The sequence below is a fragment of the Typopeltis vanoorti genome, chromosome 8 (assembly GCF_054136105.1).
Source record: "Typopeltis vanoorti isolate ZY-2024b chromosome 8, IOZ_Tvanoo_1.0, whole genome shotgun sequence".
NCBI lineage: Eukaryota > Metazoa > Arthropoda > Arachnida > Uropygi > Thelyphonidae > Typopeltis > Typopeltis vanoorti.
This window is the reverse complement of record NC_143556.1, coordinates 113,963,914-113,989,812: the sequence shown is the minus strand read 5'-3', so window position 1 is coordinate 113,989,812 and position 25,899 is coordinate 113,963,914. Positions and strand designations below refer to the sequence as shown.

The following is a 25,899-nucleotide window of genomic DNA, read 5'->3' as shown; positions in this document are numbered from 1 at the left end:
TGATCCGCCATCTTGCTTTAACGTTGTTCTTATTAAGGTTAATTAATTTGTATGATGATTACTAATCCAAATGTAGGGAAATTTCTATTATACTGCACCACCCTATATTCAGATTAGTCTATGCAAAATAGTGTAATCAAATATTAATTAACTTTAGCAGTCTAATATATAGGCCGAATTTTACATTAACATTTGAGGTTCCCGCTAGGTCCGATAATTTTATGAACGGTGTAGTGGAAAAGAATCGGGCTAACAACAAATTGAAATCAATAAAACAAAACATTTAATGCAAAGTTATATAATATGTACATAAGCATACTTTGGGTACAAGATAATGCAAAATTAACTCAGTTCAACTACACATAACATTCACTTAACTTTTGGTATTAGACACTGAGCTTCAAAATCTAATTTCTCCCTAATAGGCAAAGATAGTTCTAAAGTTCTTTACCACTGAAATTCACAGCAAATATTTTTACAATAGTATTCTTTATCGATCCCTTAGTCAGAAATCACATAGCTCAGTCAAGAGATAGCTATCACTTTAAGAGGGGGAGACTATTAATCTTCTAGCTTTGGTAAAATTCAGCATAAACACCACAGTTAATGTTAGGATTTAACAGAAGGAGGTAACTCTTATAACTTCACTCTAAAATGCTATAAAGTACAACTGTTCTTACTGGAATTCACTTATTCCTCATATACTACTTTACAAAAGAATCAGCTTTCTACTAATCTTCCTTGAAAGCTCTGGAATACAACTTTAACTTCAGAATTCCATATCAATATTCTGAGTTGTCGATTTACATTTCGATCCTTTGTAATCTGATCACAGCACTTAATTCTTTGTACTACAGCCTCTTATTTAACTCCATGCTGCCAATAAATTATTTCCTCATCTCTGTTGCACTGTTCTCAGTGCCATTACTGTGCTGAGTGCTCCAATTGTACTCAGTCCCTAGTTCTAGTGCTATGACTGACGACCAACTGCTCTTCACTCTCTTGTTTACTCTCGCTTTCCGTTTATATATTTTCACTCCGTTTTCCCGCCAAAACTTGTTCTCACCGTCTAGCTCATATCAATTCCATCTCACATCCATAACTCACGCACTACTACGCTCGCGCTTTCTATTTTTAACTCCGAATCCATGACAACAATTAGAGCAGTACATAAGCATAAACATTACATAACATTTTTACCTTTACATACAGAAATTAAATAAAAGGATATTTTTCAATTCAAATAATATATAAATAAACAAGATGAATACAAATTCTTCTACTATAATATAGGAACAAATAAAATAACCTGAACATTATTTTTATACAGAGTCCTTTCCATTATTAATACATATCCTAGATTAATTAATTAAATAAAAAAATAAAAAATATATATGAATAATAGTTTACAATAAGAGATTTACATTAAATAATATCTACAGATGTAGCCTTTGATATGGTGGATTATGTTGGATTCTGAAGGGAGTATTAATAATTTTAATTTATCTTCATTCAGAATCCAACACCAGCAAGGATGAGTTTTAGTTTTGGGAAAAAATAGAAGTCAGAGGGAGCCAAATCTGGGGAATAGGGTGGATGTCCCAAAAATTTATAATGCAGATCCCTTAATTTTTCCATTGCCAAACCACCTTTGTAGCCAGGTGCATTGTCCTGTTGAAAGATGATTTTTTCTTCTGCAAACCGGGTCTTTTCTCACAAATTTTTTCGTCTAGTCTGGTTAAAAGATTGGAAAAATATTCCCTGGTTATTGTTTTATCCTTTTCAAGATAACTAATAAACAAAATGCCTTTAGCATCCCAAAACACCGATGCCATGACCTTTCCTGCTGATGGAACCGACTTGTGTCTTCTTTGGCGTTGAACATCCAGCTTCTGTCCACTGTTTTGACTGCTGTTTAGATTCTGGTCCGTAATGGTGAATCCAAGTCTCATTCATAGTAATAAATCGATTTCTTAACTGTCGAAAACGAAGGAGAAGAGTGCCCATAAACTTTTATGAACTTCGAATGAATTTCTTTTGGCATTTAACCATCTTTTACAAAGAATTTCATACCTGCACGATACTCAATTTTATCCATTTCAAGGGATACAGACAACACTTTTGCTTCAGACAGCTATATAAAACAAACTACTTGATAGAATGACTTGCAATTTCACATGGATGCTTATGACAGATGTACCAACTTAGCAAAAAAAAAAGTCTTGCCGATAGTGTTCCATCTATTATCGAGGCCGAGAAATTTTCAGACCACACTCGTACATTCATCATCATTAAATTCCTGACATATACCCTCAGTGGTATATGTTAGGATCTTATGATAGTACTGTAAAAATAATCATAATTTAAAATTCGGAATATTTTTACATATTGTTTATGTTAGAATGTTTATTAGTTTTAGTTTCATAACACGTATTGTTGGCACTTGCAATGTGCCCGTTATTGAAATTGTTTTGTCAAAAGTGATATGTAAAGCAGTTAAAAATTTGAATAGTTGTGTTATTTTAAGCAAATTGATTATAATTTAAAATATTAAGTTGTGTTTTATGAAGACATTCTCTTGTCGCTAACGGAGACAACGTGTGCAATTATACCTAGTTTCTCGCTTACCTCTTTCATGGAGTGCACATGCTCGCCAAGAAGTTTGATGTGTGATTGACAGCTGACAAGTTCGGTATCGAAGCAACGAGAGAGTAAACAAGATAGCATTCAAAAAGAAATTAGAACATAGGCCGGCAGATATTTAGGTTTGGAGGAACTTAAGTTTTTTATGTGATAGTCAGAGGAAAATCAACAGTATAGTCCGAAACAGGAATCATGGAACTATGAAGTTTTAATGTGGAATAAGTATTAATAAATAAAAGGGAAATATTGCTATAGATCGTTTTAAAAGGATTATTGGAGGAAACGCTAATTGGAAGATTTATAGTAGATTCTGAAAAGGGAATAGTAAAACTAAGTTTTTTTTAAAATAAAAGAGTTAAGACTGTCAATAAGCATTAGTAGTGAATAAAAGAAGAAATTGCTATTTACATTCTAAAGGAATGTTCGAGAAAACTCTGATTAGGAAGTTTCATCTGTATTAAGGACGCCAGATCTAACTATTATTTCTACTGGAAAGGAGACAGAATTGAGTCAGGAAGAATTAAATGTGTGCTACATGAGTGAAGAAAAAGGATCCTGTGAAAATGAAGAATAAAGTAATATATCTTCGGAAAATGCCCTTGACAGAGAAAGAAACTGGCTATGAACATTTTGTCATTGTGAAAACAAAGTGTTTAGTCTAGTCTTAAGTGTAAGTTTATTTTTAAAAGGCCTTGGATCCAATTAATTTGTAGTTAGTAATGTAATATTTGTTTGAAATGTATATATATTGTTTTTGTTATATTAAATGTGTTTATTTTGTATTTTGGTCTTGAGTCAGTGATTTATTTGGATTCTGAAAGAAATAGTAAAAAAAGGGGTCATTTTAAAAAGCTGTTATTTTAAAAAAATAATTGTTAAAAACAGAGATCATCTTTATGGTAAGATTAATATTATGATAATATCCTCTATATAAAAATTTCTTGCAATTAACAGTACTACATGAAAAGTTACATCATACTTTCCTATCCACAATTCTCTGCCAGATTAGCCTATTATCAGTCAACATTCCAATATTATCAGATCTTATAATTCTGTCTTCTAAGGCACTTTTTACTGTATTAATACACATCTTGGTCTTCCTCTGGGTCTTTTTCCTGCCATTCTGGCAAAGAACATTTGCTTATCTAATCTTTCCTCTCCCATTCTGTTTTATCACTTGAGATTATCTCTGCTGAATGCTAACAATGTCAAGTTCTTTCCTAATATTCTCATTTTCAATATGACAATGTCATTGATGCCATCAGTTCAATCCCCAAATCTTTCCAGAACTCTTACATCTGTGATCTCTAGTCTTTGATCAAGAGTTTTATTACTAACAAACTCTCATATCCATAAGTTAAAATTGGTTTGATTACTGTCTTGTATACAGCTACTTTAGTGTTTCAACTAATTTAATTTTGACTAATATTTTTTACTACTCTTAAAAATGGCGCCAAAAACTCGTTGTAACAAGGCAGTGTCTAAAGTTCAAGTTGTTGCTACTGAGGAGAGCATTTGTCCTGATAAACAAAAGTACTGCTGCAGTGATGATGATAATTTATTGGAGGATAAGATGATATTAGAAATATCTCGATTAAAAGAAATTATTAGGAAATCTACCAGGGAATTGGAAAAGGTGGAAAAACGTTTGACTAAACTTAGACAGCATAAGAAAAAGGATCAGAACAAGAACAGGCAGGAAAGTACTCAACTTGTACTTTCAATTATTACTCAAAATTTGAACTTGTACTCAAAATATTAAATTAAATCAGCTAATATCTAAGAAAAAAAAGAGGTCATATGGTATGATGACTCAAATTTTAGCATTTGCACTTGGCAAGGAAGTCACCACTTCTAGTTTCCCAGGAGTGAAAATTAAAAATATGACAAATGTAACTGAAAACCAAAAAAGAAAAATAAAGCAGATGGTAGTTCTGATAGGTACAAATAATTTAAGTAGAAAAATATACTTTAGGTTCGGATGTTTTAAGTATGTCTGGGGAGGGAAAAGAGAAAATTCTAGAACAAGACCCAATAGATTGCATATCTAATCATAAGAATAGGCTAGGTAGTAATTATTATGTTTATACACAAATGTCAGGAGCATTAGAAACAAAGGGGTTGAGTTCGTTGCTTTATTGAATACGATGTGGCCTAAGATTGTTGGCAGAATCAGATATGGTAAGTGGGATTGAGTGCAATGGGTATACTATTTTTAGGAATGAAGAAATATGAGAGAAGGAGGAGTGCTACTAATGAAGGGGGGGGGGGTCTCTGTCAAGAATATAGCTATTTTACTGCCAAATGGCAACAGTGATCATGCTGTACTTTCTTGAGAAGAATCTAATTTTATTGATGCTCTGATTAAAACAGGTTACATGCTGAACTACAAAACTGGAAATTATGATCAACTTAAGAGAATACTATCTTTGGTCGCATGGTATCAGTTACTGAATGGGAAAAATGTCAGTAATGCATGGAAATCTTTGAAAAAGTGCTTAAATGAGGTGGTATCTGAATGTATCCCTAGTGTTTGAAGAATAAATAGGTTGGAGTGAAATGGATGTCCAACCTTGTTAAGCAAGAAATCCAAAGAAGATGATGTGGAAAGAATATCATGAGAATAAGAGTGAGAGGAGTTATGAAATATATAAAGCTCAGAGACTAGAAAAGTAATGAGTATTGTGAGGAAAGCTACATCAGAGTAAGAAAAGAAATTGGCCATTCAAGCAAAATTCAATCCAAAAGAATTTTATCGTTATGCCAAGTAAAAGAAAGAATGAACGTGGAAGAATAACTTTATTGAATGCAGATGGTACTCAAGTGTCAGAAACTAATGAACACTCAAAATTTATGAAAATTTTGAGTGCTCACTTTGCTACTGATACACTGGATGAAGAGTTAGAGGTTCATAAGAATGAGGTTGAAGAGCTGTTGCATAACCTGGATAAGAATTTGTCTATAGAGACAGATGGAATATCAGCTTGTTTGCGAAAGGAATGTTCAGCCAAATTGGCTAGGCCTTTCACATGTTTGTATAACTTGAGTTTCAGCTCAGGAATGATACCACAGGAATGGAAGGAATGTATGATAGTTCCATTGTACAAGGGTGGTGCAATAACTGATGTGTCTAACTACCAACCTCTCAGTATCTCTGGTGTGGTAGTAAAGATTTTAGAGAAGTTGGTAAGAACTCATATACAGAAATGAGTAGACAAACATGCTATACTCTGCAAGGAACAGCATGGGTCTAAAGGAAGGTCATGTTTTAGCAATTTGCTCATATTTTATAAAACGTTATGGGTGAGTTGGATAAAGGGAATGGATATACTATGATAATGTTGGATTTTCTAAGGCATCTTAAGATATCACACAATAGGCTGTTGTGTAAACTGGAGAATATGGGAGTGGAACATAATCTATTGACTTGGATCAAGGGGTGGTTGACAGACAGATATCAAAAAGTGGTATACAGTGGGTGTGAATCTGCCAGACTCGGGGTTCAGTCCTTGGGCCATTATTGTTTAATTTATACATTAATGACATCAGGAAGAATCTAACGTCAGAAGTACAACTGTTTGCCGATGATGCAAAGATAGGCAAGGCAATCGAGGATGCTACTGATATTCAGCAATTACAAAATGATTTGAAAAGACTGGAAATTTGGGCAAACGAAAATGGCTGTTGTCAATTTATGTTAGTAAGTGCAAAGTTATGCACTTTGGCATGATTCAAGTTCCAGTGGCACATTATATTAGCAGGGTTATGCTAAAGAAACTGAAGAGGCAAGGGATCTTGGTGTCTTGGTGGATAAGAATTTAAAGTTCAAAGGTCACATAGCAAAAGTTGCAAATACAACTCAGGGGATAATTGCGCTGTTGAAGCAAACCTTGACATGTAAGGATAAAGAAGTCATTTTGCCTCCAGTGAGAGCAAACAAAGTTTGCGCCTGAAAATATCTTCAGGACTAAATATATAGTGTTGTACTATCTTATCCAGTAAGTAGTGCAACACCAAGGCAACTCGTGGCAAAGGTGGAGCAAGCTACCAGGCACTTCTAACCCAGTATCTCCCATAATGCAAAACACATTTCCTATGTGGATATGTATACTGTTATGCATTAAAGGGATTGGCCATCTACCCAGACTAGTTTCGACCTTTATTGAGGTCTCTTCAGTGGGAGCCAGGCCCAGAGCTGGAGATACCAGGCAGAAGCAGTAGCAAGTCATCTGTGCCTATGGGAGTTGCCAAAAGGTTTATCACCTTTTTTAAAAATTACTCTGGATTTAGAGAAAGATGTTGAAAATTTATTTATCACTAGGTTAGACTATAATAGATTTAGTTTAATCCTTTATCCCAGTGAGAGCAAACAAAGTTTGCGCCTGAAAATATCTTCAGGACTAAATATATAGTGTTGTACTATCTTATCCAGTAAGTAGTGCAACACCAAGGCAACTCGTGGCAAAGGTGGAGCAAGCTACCAGGCACTTCTAACCCAGTATCTCCCATAATGCAAAACACATTTCCTATGTGGATATGTATACTGTTATGCATTAAAGGGATTGGCCATCTACCCAGACTAGTTTCGACCTTTATTGAGGTCTCTTCAGTGGGAGCCAGGCCCAGAGCTGGAGATACCAGTGCAGAGAGCAGAGATACATGTTTGCTCTCACTGGGATAAAGGATTAAACTAAATCTATTATAGTCTAACCTAGTGATAAATAAATTTTCAACATCTTTCTCTAAATCCAGAGTAATTTTTAAAAAAGGTGATAAACCTTTTGGCAACTCCCATAGGCACAGATGACTTGCTACTGCTTCTGCCTGGTATCTCCAGCTCTGGGCCTGGCTCCCACTGAAGAGACCTCAATAAAGGTCGAAACTAGTCTGGGTAGATGGCCAATCCCTTTAATGCATAACAGTATACATATCCACATAGGAAATGTGTTTTGCATTATGGGAGATACTGGGTTAGAAGTGCCTGGTAGCTTGCTCCACCTTTGCCACGAGTTGCCTTGGTGTTGCACTACTTACTGGATAAGATAGTACAACACTATATATTTAGTCCTGAAGATATTTTCAGGCGCAAACTTTGTTTGCTCTCACTGGGATAAAGGATTAAACTAAATCTATTATAGTCTAACCTAGTGATAAATAAATTTTCAACATTATTCCATATAATGTTTTTCAGATGACTTCACTTCACTTCATCTTCACTAAAAAGTGCACCTAAATATGTTCTGTAGGTTCAATGTTTCTGCCTAGTTTCATTGTCTTTGTCTTTTTAATACTGATTTTCATAACAAATTTATTATAGTCATTATTCAATTTGGTCAGGGAATCCTGCAGACTTATCCTGGATTTATTGAGGAGTATAACAGTAACATCGTCTGCATAAAGTAAAGAACTGAGATTAACATTGCCAATATTTTTTCTGCAGACCAGGGGAAATCGACCGTGAGATGCGGTGATTAAAACCCTTGGATGGTAATGGATGGCAATGCTGTAGCCAATGAAGTTCGGAGGTAGGGGTAGATGGTGTTGATAGAGATGATTCATAGTAGAGATTCGGTGTAGTGGTTGAGACAGTTGTAGGTGTCCTCCTGCGATGAGTCTTCGGACTCCTTGGGGAGTATCAGGAATAATAAAATATTGATATATTTAATACTGCTTTCCTTCATAATGTTTACATTATCTCCACTGTTATACATCATCCATATAGATGATGTATAACAGTGGAGATAATGTAAACCTTAGATGCACACCTGACTTAACATCAAACCATCTACCTAAACCTCCATCAATTTTAACTGCTGATTTACAACTTAAATAAAGACTATGTATTGCTTGATATAATGCCCCATTTACACCTTATAACTTGAGGGTTTTACACAGCTTTCCTCTTGGCACCTTGCCATATGCCTTTTCCAGACCTACAACTTAAAAAAACAGTTCATTGTATATTCTCATAATTTCACAACTATCTGTCTTAAAGTGAAAACTGGATCCTGACAACCTGTGTTTGGCCTGAACCCAGCTTGTTCTTCTCCAAGGGTCTCCTTCACAATTTTTCTTAGCGTTTTCTCAAGAATACTTGCATAACTCTTACCAGGAATGCTCAGTTGAGAAATTCCTCTGTAATTCTCACCAACTGCTTTATTCCCTTTTTTTATAGATGGGTACTATGAGTGCTTTACTCCAATCATCTGGAATTCGACCCTCTGATCAGGTCTTCTGAATTATGCAGTATAGTCACCGTAAATCTTTTATACCTACATATTTTAGCATTTTTTGATAGAATATCATGTGCTCCAGGTACCCTTCCACATTTCAGGTTTGTGATAGCTTTTTCTACTTCAAGTACATATATATATATATTCCAGATGGCATTCCTGTTGAGTGTTTCATTTAGCAATCTTTTAAAATGATTACTCCACACATCATGAATATCTTTCTCCTCAGTTTTCATATCCCCTTTATCTTCTCTAATTCCTTTTACAGCACTCTTTCCTCCATTTCTGAGCTGTTTCAATAGCCTCCAGATATATTTTACCACCTTGTTGATATTTATTTTCTGTTCTAACCAAAGTCTTTCTATGAATTTTGTTTAGCTAATTTTACATTCTCTAAGAGCACAAACTGTCTTATTTGTTAGAAACTTTCGATATGCTTTCTTCTTTGCCTGGACTGTCTCTTTAACTTCTTCAGTTCACCATGGAGTTCTGAATTTTCTATTCTTGCAGATTACCTCACCATGTGCCTCTTTGGTTGAATCGATCAAGGTTTTCTTTAGGGTTTGCCAATGAATTGCCAAGGTTTGGTTCTTGTTTTCAAACGCATTCAGTTTTTCTCGAATAATGTTTGTGTATTTCAGTCTACAGTTTATATGTGATAACTATTCAACTTTGATCAATTTCAAAACTTTCTTATATACCCTTCTTTTCAATATGAAGTTCAATTTTATCCTGCTCAACACTAAATGGTGATAACTTACTATTTCAAATCCTCTGTATACTCTTGTGTCCTGAACCAGTAGGAAAACATCACTGTTGACAATAACATAGTCAAAGAGATTTGTCTTATTTCTTGCATCTTCTCTCCATGTGAATTTGTGTGCATTTTTATGTTGGAACATGATGTTAGTAATAACCAGTCCATGTTCTGAAGAAAAATCCAGCAGGCACTTTCCATTATTATTAGTTTTGCTCTTTTCTTCAAATTTTCCCAAAACATTTTAATATGTCTGATAATCATTTCCCACTCTGCAGTTTAGATCTCCAACAAGGACCAATATTTCCTTTTTCATTGTGTCAGCTGTCTTCTCTAATGCCTCAAAAAATTCCTCCATTTCTTCCTAGTAGAGCTTTCTGTGGGATCATAGGTACAAATAAGTCTCATTGTCCAGTTCCCCATTCTGATATTAGCCCACATCATTCTACTTGATGTTGCCGGTCATTCTAGAAGATTATCCTTGTATTTAATGCTGAATACTGTAACTACTTCTTTTCTCTAATTGTTATTGCCTGAATATAAAATTTTTATTTGTTGTGCAGAAAGATCTCACCTGTTTTTGTCTTCTTTGTTTCAGTAACACCTATTATATCAATTTTCTGCTAGTTCCATTTCTTTTCCATTGATGCTTCTTATGTTGATAGTGCCAATCTCGATCTCTGCTGATGTTGAGTTGGGGTTTGTTCCAGAAGCTGTAGATACCATTGCATGCAGAGATTTTCAGAGGCTCCAGGCCAGGAGCTTCCGTAGCTCAGTTGGTACAGACAAAGCCCTTTGGTCAGAAAGACCTGGATTTGACTCCTGTCTATAATGTGAGGAACCTTTATCTGGTCTCTTTTGACTAAAGGTGAGTTAATTGGTCTCATACAGAATGGAGGGTTTTTCTCCCAGTAACTTGGATTTGTCATCCCTCAAAAGGCAAACTGGTCTTGTGAACACACACACAGCTACAGTCATAAAAAATATATACTATGGCAAGGCAGGCAATGGAAAATCACCTTGCTTATAATCATCTTTCTAGTATGGTAGCATATAGCTACCCCCACCAGCCATATGGCTGAGGGAATAGGATCGGATAAGATGCCTGGTCTCTGATGATAACCAACAATTCAAAACAGCTGTTAGGCAGGCAAAATCTGTAATTAAAAGCATTAACAGAAGGCAAACATATGAATGGGAGGGTCTATGTTGTTTAAATAGTGAATACCAAGGCAATTCATGTAAAGGATTTGTATTTTTATAAGCTGTAGATGACAGCTTATAAAAATACATTTGAAATAAAAACTGTATAAGTTTAAAGGAAAAACATCCTTACTTGACCAAATAATCACAGTACATATTTATAATTCTTTCATTCAATAGTTTCTGGTAAAATCATTTTTTTTGGCTCTTTGCTTCAAGTTCATCTGTTGAAAATTTTAAATACTGTGAGTTTTTGAAATTAAATCATGAATAGTTGAATAACTAATCATATAAAAAACTTACTCTATCACTCATATCATTGTAGTCATGGAATATATCAGTAAGATCATTAGTATGCTGTATCTGAACACCAAGAGGAAAAGCTTGTGAACCATCTGGCCTGATTACAGGTTGGGTACGAAAACCACGGAGTACTGTTGGAGCTCGGAGATCAAACTGTATCCAGTTGTCACCTGGATGCAGAATATTTCCACACCATCCTACAGAACTGTCCAAACGAACTCCCTAAAAATAATGCACCTGTAGAGTTAATTATGGGAATATGCAATAACTTTAGATTATATTAATACCACTTAATGACACATAATATCCCAAATATATTAACTAAGATCTCAAAAAAAAAAAAAAAAAAGCCAATATTAAAACCAACTAGCTTTACTGGTAACTGAGATAAAGAAATAAATTTAATGCAAATAGCCTGAGACTTATAAGTTTTAGTTTACTGTGAATATCGATGATTATGAATATTGACTCTCAATTTCTTTCTGTCGGTCCTTTGATTACATGTCAGTTTAATGATATCCTTAGAATTCTTGGTTTACAGAAAACTCACTCACTGACTCTTTCTCTCAACACACACACACACACACACACACACACACACACACACACACACACACACACACACACACACACACACACACACACACACACAGATAAATGCATTCAGCATCAGTCACCTACTCTTTTCCAACAGTATGGGAGGATTATAAAAACAGGACAAAACTGATTTGTTCTAATAACAACTTGATAATAATAACTACTGAACTTGACTGCATTCAAAACACCTGAATGCCAAATCCAGAAGAAAAATCAAATCCCCAAAATCACACGTCCCTGTTTCCAAAAAAGATTACACCAAATTTATCACAATCTAATATATCTGGAGCATATCTGAAAAACTAGCAGAAATCCTTTAAAAATGCAACCTTGTAAACCATCAATATAGAAAATGCAAAACTGGCATCCCTTATCTACTCCACCAAACATCAGTCACAATCCATAGATCTGTCAGGCATTTAATAGGTACTATACAGTCACGAGCTGTCTTACTATGGTCAAACAGCCAGGACAGCTAACGTAAGAATCACCAAGTTCAAGAATTACATCCTGTTCCTCTACTATGGCCACTCAGAACTTGTGGACCACACTTTGGACATTGCCCCAGAATAGTGGAAAAAGGCCACTGCAACAAAATATATATATGGAAAACTACTGGAATCAGCTTTAGAAACTATGCAAATCTCAACAAATTTAGATACATGCAAATGCCTCAAATTCGGGAAGCATCAATCCTTAGAACATTAACTCAATGGCCAAGAGCATCCAATGTAGGCCATGGGGCACTATTTAGGACTTCAGGCCTACTTTTGGTTTCCCAGCTTCATTCTCATGTAGTTAATGCAATGCCTGCATGCACATATCAGTCTGTACATTGTTCCCTGATGATGGCAATTTGACTGAAGGGGAAAATCAGAAGTAATTAAATTATCTAATTAATATATAGTTATAATATCCTTATTAAAAAGTTCTATTATGATTTAGAATTTTTGATTCTAGCGGTATACTCCATACATATTTATTTTATTATGAATATTTCAGGTATGTGGCATTAATCTAAGATAACATAACATTTTGAAATTTAAGCATTACTTTTCAATTGCATTTTATAATTTTCTGTTACATACAATATGCAAACAGATGAGTATAATTTTATACTTTTCTGTTTGCTAAATTATACTTGACATGAACTTCTATTCTTGTTTTATAGAACAAGATATATATGTGAGGGTAAGGGTAAGTGTGAAGTAATATCTTCACAACTAGCCTACTTGTATATAGAGCAGTACCATCAACAGGGTGTAGCATAGAGGCAGACTGGCTCACGGTGCAGCTTAATAAGGGTGCTTGTTCAGCATATTGCAGTAGGCGCCATCGTTACGCTAACAACTGCTGTTAGCATAGTAAGTACAGAAAGAAGTTTTTTCAAGTTTAAACTGATTAAAAATTATTTGCAAACAGCAATGATCCAAGAAAGATTGGTTGGTCTAGCAACTATATCGATAGAGATAAAGAAGGGTCATCTTTACCTATGGGAGTTGTCAAAAGGTGTGCCACCTTTTTATTAAATTACTCTGGATTTAGAGAAATTTCTTAGAGAGATTTCTCTAACTCCACGTGAAGGACATCCAAAAAGTGTAACAACACCAGAAATCATTGATCAACTGCATGATATGGTATTGGATGACCGGCGAGTCAAAGGGCGTGAAATTGCTGAGACTATAGGCATTTCAAATGAACGTGTAGGATATATTTTGCATGAAGAATTGCAAATGAAAATGCTTTGCACAAGATGGGTGCCACGCTTGCTCACAGCAGATCAAAAACGCACTTGCATTAAAATCTCTGAACAGTGCTTGGAGTGTTTTAACAAGAATAAAACTGATTTTGTGCATCAATTTATTAGTATGGATGAGACTTGGATTCACCATTACACACCAGAATCCAAAGAGCAGTCAAAACAGTGGACAGAAGCTGGATGTTCAGTGCCAAAGAAGACAAAGTCGGTTCAATCAGCAAAAAAGGTCATGGCACCAGTGTTTTGAGATGCTAAAGGCATTTTGTTTATTAGTTATCTTGAAAAGGTGGATAAAACAATAACCAGGGAATATTTTTCCAATCTTTTAACCAGGCTAGATGAAAAAATTTGTGGGAAAAGACCCGGTTTGCAGAAGAAAAAATCATCTTTCAACAGGACAATGCACCTGGCTACAAAGGTGGTTTGGCAATGGGAAAATTAAGGGATCTGCATTATAAATTTTTGGGACATCCACCCTATTCCCCAGATTTGGCTCCCTCTGACTTCTATCTTTTCCCAAAACTAAAACTCATCCTCACTGGTCAGTGTTTTTCTTCAAATCAAGAGGTGATTGCAGCTGTAGAGGGGTATTTTGCAGATCTTACTGAGAACCACTACAGGTACGGGATAATGGTGCTGGAGCACTGTTGGAATAAATGTATCAGTCTTGAGGGAGATTATGTTGAAAAATAAAAATAATTTTGAAATTATAAATTCATTTTTTCATTGTTAGGCTGAGAACTTTTCAGACCACCCTTGTATGTACTATTCAATTCCATAAAGAAATTCAAAATCTTTAAATTCTGGAATTTAAAAATTTAGTAACATTTCATATTAGCAAAAGCTGGTAATTGGAAAATTTGGAATCTATAAAAATGATAAAACCATCTTTCTCTTTCTATGTCAATCCATTTCATGAATACATATTTAATGTTCTATGTTATCTATCTCTATAGAAGACTTTGGCACATAATTCATAGTATAGTATGGTCTGAGAATATACTCAAGAGATAAAACATGGCATTTTTAAGTCACTTTTGTTTTCACTAATCAGAATATGGTGGTCTTCCACTTCTGCTGATAAATATTAGAGTGCAGAGGCTAGTGTGATAGGAGGAGAGGGGATAAAAATACAGCATACAAGTTGGTGAAAGTCAGTTATCAGATGGATATAGGGGTTATAGCATAGAGGATAAGAAAATTGGAGAATGGAGGTCATCCCTGGAAAATGTATTAATGTCATATGAGTAAGGAAGCAAAAATTATTATTAATTTATATATTTTATTTATGTATTTTTTCATGGCAGGTAATGGGATGCACTGGTGGAGTGGGTGGCAAATGCCTAAATGGTGAGAATTTTCAAGGTGGTTGGGGTAATTTGGAATTACAGCAGAGGCAATTAAGACTATGAGAGGCCAGTATATCATATCTTCCAATTGTGTACACTCTGGTCAGTTTGTCTATCTTGCAATATAAAGCATTTGAATTTTTTGATGATGAATTTCCCTGCCACCACTGTATGAGGAGATCTACTGTGATGAGTTTTCTGATCTCACAGGTGCCAGGAAATAATGCTGATATCAAAGGTTCTTCATTGAGGATGCCGTTGATGTTTTCCCACATCTCATACCTATTTTCACAGTTTTTTTTTGTCTTTTCTGCTGACTTTCATATCAAATTAAGTTCCAGCTGATTCAATTTAGTTAAAGAATCCTGAAGACTTGTACTTGATCATCTGCATGAAATAAAGATCTGAATTAAATAATTCCAGCACTGATATCAGGTTTAAAGCACTTTCCTTGATAATATGATTCATGTAGATCACACAGACAATAAATAACAGTGGAGATAATATAATATACATCCTGTCTTACAGGTAATTTTACATCAAACCATACTTCCACACATACACCTTCATTTAAAAGTAGTCTCATAATTATAATAATCAATATTATAATGAACAATACGAGAGGGTTGAGCTGAAAAGTTCTGTTAAAAACCTAGAACAAAAATGATATTAAAGCAACTGATATAACCACAAGAAAGAACATATCATGGGGAATATGTAAAATAATGTATAAGTTATATGGTTCTACTTCAATTCTTTCATGATGATTATCATAACTTTTCAGCACACCCTCATACATATCAAATTTTAATAAAAATAAATTGCATTATCGTATTATACCAAAAAGAACTTAAGATTATACAAAATATATATTTATATATAAATTTATATTAATGACTTACATCTTTTTTGTAACCACCTTCTGTACCTGATGCTTTAATTGCATTATTGGGAATATTACCACTGTTAAGTCCCAGATCACCCACTGGTCTGCAGTCTACAAAAAAAGATATATGATGAATATCAGTGTGAAACTAAGCAATATATATATATACACACGTACATTTGTAACACTGCAGTTAGATTATATATCTGAAGTCCAATAGAATGTGGCAAAAATTCTTCACGTGTAACAATATTTACTAGAGTCACAGACATCTAAAAGATAAAGCTGCTTTAATAAATTTAGTTTAATCCTTTATCCAAGTGTAAGCAAACAAAGTTTGCACCTGAAAATATCTTCAGGACTGAGGTAAGGTGGTGCATTCCTAGGCAACTCATAGCAAAGGTGGATCAAGCTCTCATCGCTGCTTGTCTCAGTATCTCCCATAATGCAAAGCACATCTCCTTCCAGACATGTATACTGCTATGCATTAAGGGAAGGGCCACTACCCAGACTGGTTTCGACCTTTATTGAGATCTCGTCAGTGGGAGGCAGACCCAGAGTGGTGATACTAAGGCAGAAGCAATAGAGAGGTCATATTTACCTATACAAGTTGCCAACCAGTGTACCACCTTATTATTAAATTACTCTGGATTTAGAGAAAGATGTTGGAAGTTTATTTTGCACTTGGTTAGAATATAATATATTTAGTTTAATCATTTATCCAAGTGTAAGCAAACAAAGTTTGCACCTGCCTGATGCTTATACAATATCTACCAACCCTATGCCCACAGGTGCCTTGGTATCTGCCAATGTATCCAGAGGTGCCTGCTCAGCCACATCGAATTCTCTATTATTCTATTGCAGGAGATCCATTGGTGGGAAATCAGCATGGGAAGATCCTGCATAAAAAGTTGCCTGCTTTCAGTGTGTTAACAGCATTATTCTTTCTCTTCAAATTTTACTCTTGCTAAAAGTCAGTGTCAGTGAGTTTGAGTGCATCTTTGTGAGCAGTTCCTGGGTTTTAAACAGTTATCATCTTTCCAAAAATGAATGTGGATAGTAAAATAAAGAGAATATGCAATTATCAATCTGAATGGGAAGAAGCCTACTGATTTGTTAAAATAAAAGACAAATGTGTGTGTTTGGTATGTGGCAACTCTGTTGCAGTTATGAAGAAACATAACGTGGAGTGGCATTTCAAGACTATTCACTCGTATGACCATAACTACCCCGTTAACTTTGAATAGAGAAAGAAAAAAGTATGTGAACTAAAGTCAAAACTTACATCTCAATAGTTAATTTTTATTAGACCAATAGTAAAGCATAAAAATGCCACCATTGCCTCTTATAAAATTACTCACTTAATAGCAAAAAAGAAAAAACCATTTCAGGATGGAGAATTGATACAAGAGGCATTTCTTGCAGGAGCAGATTCTTTATTTGAGGGATTTAAAACAAACAAGAAATCATGACAGCGATATCAGACCTGCAGCTTTCAAATAAAACAATCACAAGGCGATTGAGCTCAATTTCCTTTGACATGCAAGCCTCCAACTGAAAAATAATTTAAGAAAAAAAATACTTATCACTGCAATTTGATGAGTCAATGAATGTTATCAGATACAGTGGAATTGGCTGTTTTAATAAGAATGGTATTTGAGGAATTTTCTGTTAGGGAGGAGCTGTTAAAATTATTGCCCATGAATGGTCAAACAACAGGAATGGAAATTTATACATCGAAAGAATAGATTTCCCTCCAAACAAGTTGGCAGCGGTCACCACTGATGGAGCCCCAGCAAATAAATGGTGGGTACTTCCAAAGGATTTATTGCAAGGGGGGAGGAATAATTTCTGTCATACCATTCTGTATGACAGAATTTCTTTATGTCATACCATTGCATTATTCATTAAGAAGCACAGTGAGGTAAAGTTCTCTCCTTCAGTCACATTATGAAAACAATTATAAAAATAATAAACTCAATTAGAGCCTCTCCTCTACAGCACTGCCTCTTTAAGGTCTTTCATTGAAAGTACTGATAATGTAACTAAAAAAAATCTTATTCTTCATTCTGAAGTTCGCTGGCTAAGCAAAGGAGAAGTACTTTCAAGATTTGCGAGTTCGATTGAAGAGATAAAAGAATTGCTCGATTCCAAAGGACAGAACTATGAGCAGTTAAGTGATCCTTTTTGGTTTAATTTGGGTTTCCATATGGATATCGTAGAAAAATTAAATTCTCTACACTTGAAACTCCAAGGAAAGGATAAACACATTGTGATGATGATGATAAGTTCGATCAGATCATTCAAAGAGAAGCTGACATTGTGGATATATCACTTGGAGAGGAAATCTCTCAATCATTTCACAAATCTGAAGAAAATGATTGACAACAGAGAGTTTGCCCGAGAATCATTTGTTAAGGTATCATTTTTTTAAAAACCCTTTTACGGACTTAAGTGTGATTGAAATTGTTGAACTCATTACAAACTTTAACAATGCAACAGCAGAAAAAGTAGAACTGGAAATTTTAGATCTCAGGAATGATATCACATTTAAGTCATAAAAGGTGAAGAAGACTTTTGGAGGTTAGTGGATAGAAAAGATTTCCTGTTTTAAAAAGTTGTGCATACAAGATAACATCTTTTTTTGGATCAACATACTTGTGCAAGTCATTTTTTCCACCATGAACATCATAAAATCTAAATACAGATTGCGACTAAAGGATGAACATCTCAACAATTGTTTGCGAGCTGCAACATCATCTTATATTCCCAACTACGAATGACTTGTCAATGATATGTAACTTCAAGGATCCCATTAAAATCCATTTTCTTCACAATTTATTTAATTGTGAAGCAGCAGGATAGCACTAAACTTCGTAATAGTAATAATAATAATAATAATAATAATAATAGCAATAACAACAAGTCAATTAAAGAAGCAAAAATAGGTGATATGGTATGTTGATTCAATCATAAAATTTGTGCTTGCTAAGAAGTCACTACTTCTAGCTTCCTGGGGGCAAAAATTACAGATATGACATACATAATCAAAAAACAGAAAAGAAAAGTAAAAGAGATAGTAGTTCTTGTATGAACTAATAATTTAAGTAGAGACAAACATAGTATGAGAGAAGATATGAAAGGTTTGTTGGAAGAAGTGAGAAAGAAATGTGAGAGAGTAAAACTTGCAGGTCTGCTACCTAGATATAACAGTAACAAGTTAAGAAGGAAGGCAATGATAGCAAATGATTCAATGCACAGGTGTGTGTAAAAGAAATGGATACAAGTTTTTAGATGTGTGAAGTGCGTCTGATGGCAGAAAAGACTTGTATAAAAAAGATGGCCTGCACTTGAATTCAAATGGCATCAGGAGCCTGGAAAAATTACTTATTGAAATGAGACCTAATACAGAGAATCAGAGAAACTAGATCATCAAGGGAGGAATAGATAAAATGTGTATGAAAGTTCAGCTATTCAAATATATAAAGATATGAATGGCTTTAAAAATGCATCTGGCAAAGGGTTGAAAATATAAGCTTTGGGTTTGGACCTTTTGAGTATGTCTAGGGAGGGAAAAGAGAAAGTACTACAAGGCCAAACAGATTGCATATATAATTATAAGAATAAGTTAGTTGGTGATTTATTATGTCTACATATAAATGCCAGGAGCACAGAAACAAAGGGGTTGAGTTTGTTGCCTCATTGAATTACATTGCGGACTAAGATTGTTGCCGTTAATGAAACCTGGCAATCAATCATAATCAGATATGGTAACTGCAGTCGAGCGTAGTGGGTATAATAATTTTAGGAATGACAGAAGAGATAGGAGAAGAGGGAAGGGGGATACTACTAATGATATCAAATGACTTAGGTCCAGTTAGGGTAGAAACACAAGAAAACAATGATGGTAATAATGTCCCATGTAGCAGTGAGTTTGAGGCTATCTCAGTGGAGGCTAAAAGAATGAAATAAATGCTGAGGTGTTGTTACAGACCTGGTGGCTCAGTTGCAAGGGATGATGAAATACATTACCAATTTAGCCTTATGGGTAATAAACGAGTGATGATTATGGATGACTTTGATTATCCAAACATTGATCAGGTAGAAGAGAAATCTCATGATAAGAATGAAGAGGAATTTACTGAATTGTTGTGAGACAACTTTCTTAAGTAGCATGTGAAAGAAGTAACTCGAGGTCAAAGAGTGTTAGATATGTTCATAGCATCATAAGGAGACTCTGTTAAGAATATGACTATTTAACCACCAATTGTTGACCATATCATGCCATACTTTCTTGGGAAGTATCTAATTATATTGCTGTTCCAATTAGAACAGGTTACATGCTGAATTACAAAGCTGGAAATTATGATCAACTTAGGAGAATGCTATTTTTGGTCCCATGGTATCAGTTACAGAATGAGAAAAATGTAAGCAATGCATGGAAATCTTTCAAAAATTGCTTAAATGAGGCAGCTGAATGTATCCCTAGAGTTTGAAGAATAAATAGGGTGAGAGTAAAAATGGATGTTCAAGCATTATTAAGCAAGAGATCCACAAGAAGATGACATTGAAAGAATATTGTAAGAATAAGAGTAGGTATGAAATATATAAAGTGCAGGCCAGAAAAGTGTGTTAGATTTGTTCATAGCATCATAAGGAGTCTCTGTTAAGAATATGACTATTATAACACCAGTTGATAAAATGACTATTGTGCAGAAAGCTAAATCAGAGAATGAAAAGAAATTAGCTATGCAGGCTAAAAGCAACCCAAATTATTGTCATTATTATTATTATCTGACCTCCATGGAGTCAGAGACTCACCGTGGGAGGTACACACTATTGCACACAATGCTCCAACCATGCCTTAAACTGATTTAATGTGTCTACATTCATAACACACACACACTCAGGCAATGCATTCTACTCACCAACGACTCTCCATGCAAAAGACATGCTCTTCACTCTTCTGCTCACATCCTCCTAATACAGTTTCCAGCAATGGCCTCCTGTTCTATTTCCACTTTCTCATTCTATGAAAAATCTTTTCTATGTCAACCTAATAACAATCCCTGACCAGCTTATATGTCTCAATTATATCCCCAGTCTTCCTCCTATTCATGAAGCTCTGCAATTTACATTCTCTCAATCTGTCCTTGTACTCCACATTCCAGAGACCAGTGACCACCATTGTGAATCTTCTCTGGACCCTTTGCAACATATCTTCATTACCATGAAACCCGACAACCAAATGTGTGCACAATAATCCATATAAGGCCTGATCAAGGTCTTATACAATGGCATCATAACCTCTTTATTTCTCATACGACATCTTCACAACTTGTGCAATGTGGCTGCTGAATTTCAGGTCCTTGTCCACCACCACTCTCAGATCTCTCATCTCCTCTATTTCCTTTAAAGTTTCCCCACCAAGTATATACTTTGCATCCCATCGTTGCTTTGCTTATCAAATCACAAAACCTTACACTCTGCAACACTGAACTGATAGTTCCACTTACCTGCCCATTCATGCAAACTATGCAAGAACAATCTTACCTTCTTTCCACTCCTTGGAACCTGTGCTGTTGTAAGACTCTTATTAAATAGGCATGCCAATGATACTACCAATTCCCTGGAACATTCCCTTAAGACATATGTGGTGATATGTCAAATCCTATTGCCTTATTGACATCAGGGTTATTTATTTCCTCAAATATCTCCTGCTCACTCGCAATTAAACCATCGTCTCCTACGTTCTCTTCACTTAAGTTCCTCATGATTTCATCCTGATAAGGATGAAATATCCTTATAAATTGATCACTGAATACCTCAACAATGTCTTCTGCAGCAATTACCATTTTCATTCATTAACATCATCTTACCATGATTGTTCTTCCTTCTACTTGCCACATATTTAAAAAACTCTCTAGGGTTTTTCTTTGCCTAATTTGCCAATTTCTGCTGATACTGCATTTTTGTTTTCCTTACTGAGTCACTCTCTCCTGGTTTGTTCTTTATACTCTTTACGTAACTGTTTATTACCATTATTTATCCTGTACTGTCTCCAAAGTACTCTTCTTCATCCAGGTTTTATGCTTAAGGCCCCCATTCATTCATTTTACACCCACCTTATTCAGCCTTTTGACCTTTGGAATACATTCACACACTGATGCTGTTAGGTATTTCATTTTCTTTTCCCAAGCATCATTTATTTCTTTACTGCTTGATTTCTCATTCCACTCTATATAGCTCCAAGCAGTCTCCTAAGTTTTTCATAATCACCAGCCTTATAATTCCACATATATCCTTTCGTCAAAGAAGTCTGCATATGACTAGCCACAACTCAGGTGATCGCATCATGATCACTCTCACTAATTGGAGAAAAGTGCAAAACTTCACTCACAATTACTGAATGCATCATAAAATATTATTACTGAAATCATATTTAATTTAAAAAAAATTACTGAATGCAGATGGTACTCTAGTGTCAGAAGCTAATGAGATTGTTCAATTAATGACCTTGCTAAGATATACCAACCAGTTATATGTAACATGGTGCGCATTGCTACCACTGCTTTGGATGAAGAGATAGAGATGCATGAGAATGAGCTTGAAGAACTGTTGTATAACAGCTTTTCAAGAATTTGAATGGATAAGAATTTTTCAATAGGGATAGATGTAATATCAGCATGTTTGGTAAAGGAATGTGTTTGTCTGGTTTGGACCCATCAAACGTGTGCAAAGATGTCTACATGTACAAGGCACCAGAGTAGAATAGAGATCTGCAAGTTGCCCAACCGTGTCATGCAGACTGCAGACAACAGCATGGTCTATATATTATGCCTATATACGAATTCTAGGAGCATCAGAAACAAAGAGGTAGAGTTTATTGCCTTGGTCAATATGTTGGGTCCTCATATTTTAGGCATTAGTGAGACCAGGCTATCAGAATCAGACATACTAACTGGTATCAAGTGTAAAGGGTACAGTATTTTTAGGAAGGATAGACACAATAGGAGAGGAGGGGGGCATGCTGCTAATGATATTGGATGATTTGAACCCAGTTAGTGTTGAGAACTATGATTGTAGTACTAGTAACAGTATTTCATGTGGCAGTGAATTTGAAGCCATCTGGTGTGAGATTGAATCTAACAAGATCAATTATATAGTGGAATGTTATTACAGACCTGGTGGATCAGTTGCTAGTGATGAAGAAATGCATAACCAAATAGAGACGATGAACATGAAAAGAGTAATCATAATGGGAGAGTTTAATTATCCAAATATTGATTGGGTAGCAGTAAAATCTCATGAAAAGAATGAAATTGAATTTATTGAGCTGGTGTGGGACAACTTCCTCAAGCAGCATGTGATAGAAGGAACTTGAGGTCAAAGAGTTTTAGATTTGATTATAGTTTCAGAGGGTGTTTCAGTTAAAGATGGAACTATTCTGCCTCTGGTTCGTGACAGTGATCATGCAGTACTGCATGATCACTGTGACCTAAACTGTCACATAAACTTAGTCACTTGGGAAGTGACTAAATTTATGAATGTTCCATTCAGAAAAGGTTACATGCTAAACTACAAAGCAGGAAATTATGTCCAGCTGAGTCCAACAGAATGGTATCAGTTGCTGTCTGGGAAGAATATCAACAGTACATGGGAAGTCTTTAAAAAATACTTAAATGAAGCAATATGTCATGAAAGTTCATGGAATAAATAGGGTAGGAGTCAAATGGATGTGTAATCTTATTAAGCAAGAGATTCTTAAGAAATGAATGATGTGGAAGAAATACCATGTGCATAAGGATGATGTCTGTTACGAAAATTATAAACAGCAGGCTAGAAGAGTCACAACCGTTTTACAGAAAGCTGTCCGAGTATGGAAAAAAAAAAAAACTAGTTTTGCAAGCTAAAGACCACCCACATGAATTCTATCAATATGCTGCAAGTAAAAAATAAATGCAAGTAAATGCAGATAATGTGAAGATGACAGATGCAGAAGAGGTCAACTAATAAGTGCCCATTTTGCAAAAAGTTATCAACCTGGTGTACTCAACATTGAGTTTGCTGCTACCTCTTCACTGAATGAAGAAACTCAGTTGTATAAAGAGGAGGTATTAGAACTGTTGCATAAACTGAACAAAAATTCAGCAATAGGGAATGATGGGATATCATCATGGATGCTAAAAGTGTGTTCAGCTGAACTAGCTATTCCTTTAATCAGGCTATATAATTTGAGTCTCAGAACAGGGAAGATTCTGCAGGAATGGAAAGAATGTATGGTAATCCAATTGCACCAGAGTAGTGCAAAGACTAATGTATCCAACTATCAACCAATCAGTATCTAAGGACTGATGGTAAAGATTTTGAAAAATTGGTTAGGGCACACATTCAGAAATGGGTTGACAGTGAGTCTGTACTTTGCAATGAACAGCATAGGTTTACTAAGGAAAGGTCATGTTTTAGCAACTTCTTAACATTCTATAATAACGTTACCACTGAACTAGACAAGGGAAATAGATACACCATGATACTGAACTAGACAAGGGAAATAGATACACCATGATACTTTTGAATTTTACTAAGGCGTTTGAGAGAATACAGCATGGATGACTGTTGCATAAATTGAAGAATATAGGTTTGGATTATAAAATAATCCAAACCCATATTCCCAAAAATAATCCAAAATATAAAATAAATTATAGTGTGGAAACAGATGGAGAATATATTTTGAAGGGCTTTTGAATGAAGAAAATGCAAGGACTCGCAGAGAAGATGGGGAGCCTTAAGAGGGGATGGTGCAGAATATTAGTAGAGTGGAAGTGAAGGAGGCCATAATGAGGATAAAGAATGGAAAATCGGTGGGCCCTGACAGGATCCCAGTGGAGGCATGGAAGGCACTGGGGGAAGAGGGAATTGACCTGCTGTGGGACCTGTTAATAAAAGTTTGTCAACAGGAAAATATACCCAAGGAATGGACGGAAAGTACTCTTGTCCCCCATCTACAAGAGTAAAAGGAATGCACAAGACTGTAAGAATTACAGAGAAATAAAGTTGATGTTCCACACAATGAAAATCCTAGAGAGGGTTCTTGATGGAAGACTGAGGAAGGAAGTGGAGATTGCAAAGGAGCAATTTGGCTTCATGCCTGGTCGATCGATGACAGATGCTATCTTTGGGTTATGGCAGATGATGGAAAAGTTCCAAGAGAAGCAACGAGAGCTACATCTGGTATTTATTGATCTGGAGAAAGCATATGATAGAGTGCCAAGGCAAGAAGACTGGAGGTGTCTGAGGGAGAAGAAGGTACTGGAGAAATATGTCAGGCTGGTGCAGAAGATGTACAGAAATGTGAAGACAAGAGTTCAGACCTGCCTGGGAGAGAGAGTTTTCCAGTGACAGTTGGCTTGCATCAAGGGTCCACATTAAGTCTGTTCCTGTTTAATATTGTGATGGAAGTGGTGATGGAGGAGGTGAGAGAAGATGCACCTTGGACTATGTTGTATGCAGATGACATCGTGCTGTGTAGAGAATCAAGAGAAGAAGTGGCAGCTAAACTGGAAAGTTGGAGAAAAGTACTGAAAGAGAGAGAGAGGCATGAGACTGAGCAGAAGTAAGACAGAGTATATGTGTCGTAAAGTGGATGGCAGCCAGGAGACAGATCTGGAGCTGGAAGGAAATGTCATCAGGAAGGTCAGTGACTTTAGATACTTAGGTTCGACAATGAAAGAGGATGGTGAGGCTGAGAAGGAAGTGGGATGCAGGATACAAGCAGGATGGAGAAACTGGAGAGAGATGGCTGGAGTGCTATGCGATAAGAGGGTGGCATCAATCTAAAAAGCAAAATCTACGGGACAGTAGTGAGACCAGCTATGACGTATGCTATGGAAACTGTGTCCCTGAGGAAAAATAACATCAACAGGATGGAAGTAGCTAAGATGAGAATGCTTAGGTGGATGTGCGGTATGAGCAGAAAGGATCGTCTGAGAAATGACTATGTAAGGGGAATGGTGAAAGTTACGAACTTAGGAGGAAAGATACAGGAGGCAAGGTTGAGATGGTCTGGTCATGTGATGAGAAGGGAGGAAGAGTATGTGGGAAGAAAGGTCATGCAGATGGATGTGCAGGGGAGGAGGAAGCATGGGCAGCCAAAGAAGAAATGGAGGGAG

General features: G+C 35.6%; 1 protein-coding gene across 1 annotated transcript in view; it reads right to left on the bottom strand.

The window, feature by feature from the left end:
• LOC150104294 (uncharacterized) overlaps positions 1–25,899 on the bottom strand; it is a 636,238-nt gene that overhangs the window by 423,793 nt on the left and 186,546 nt on the right. Inside the window, exons 16-17 of the mRNA XM_090396452.1 lie at positions 15,747–15,841; positions 11,140–11,361 (exon numbers count right to left, since the gene is read on the bottom strand). Of these exons, the coding sequence (XP_090252578.1) occupies positions 11,140–11,361; positions 15,747–15,841 (317 nt within the window). The remainder of the gene's footprint in view (positions 1–11,139; positions 11,362–15,746; positions 15,842–25,899) is intronic.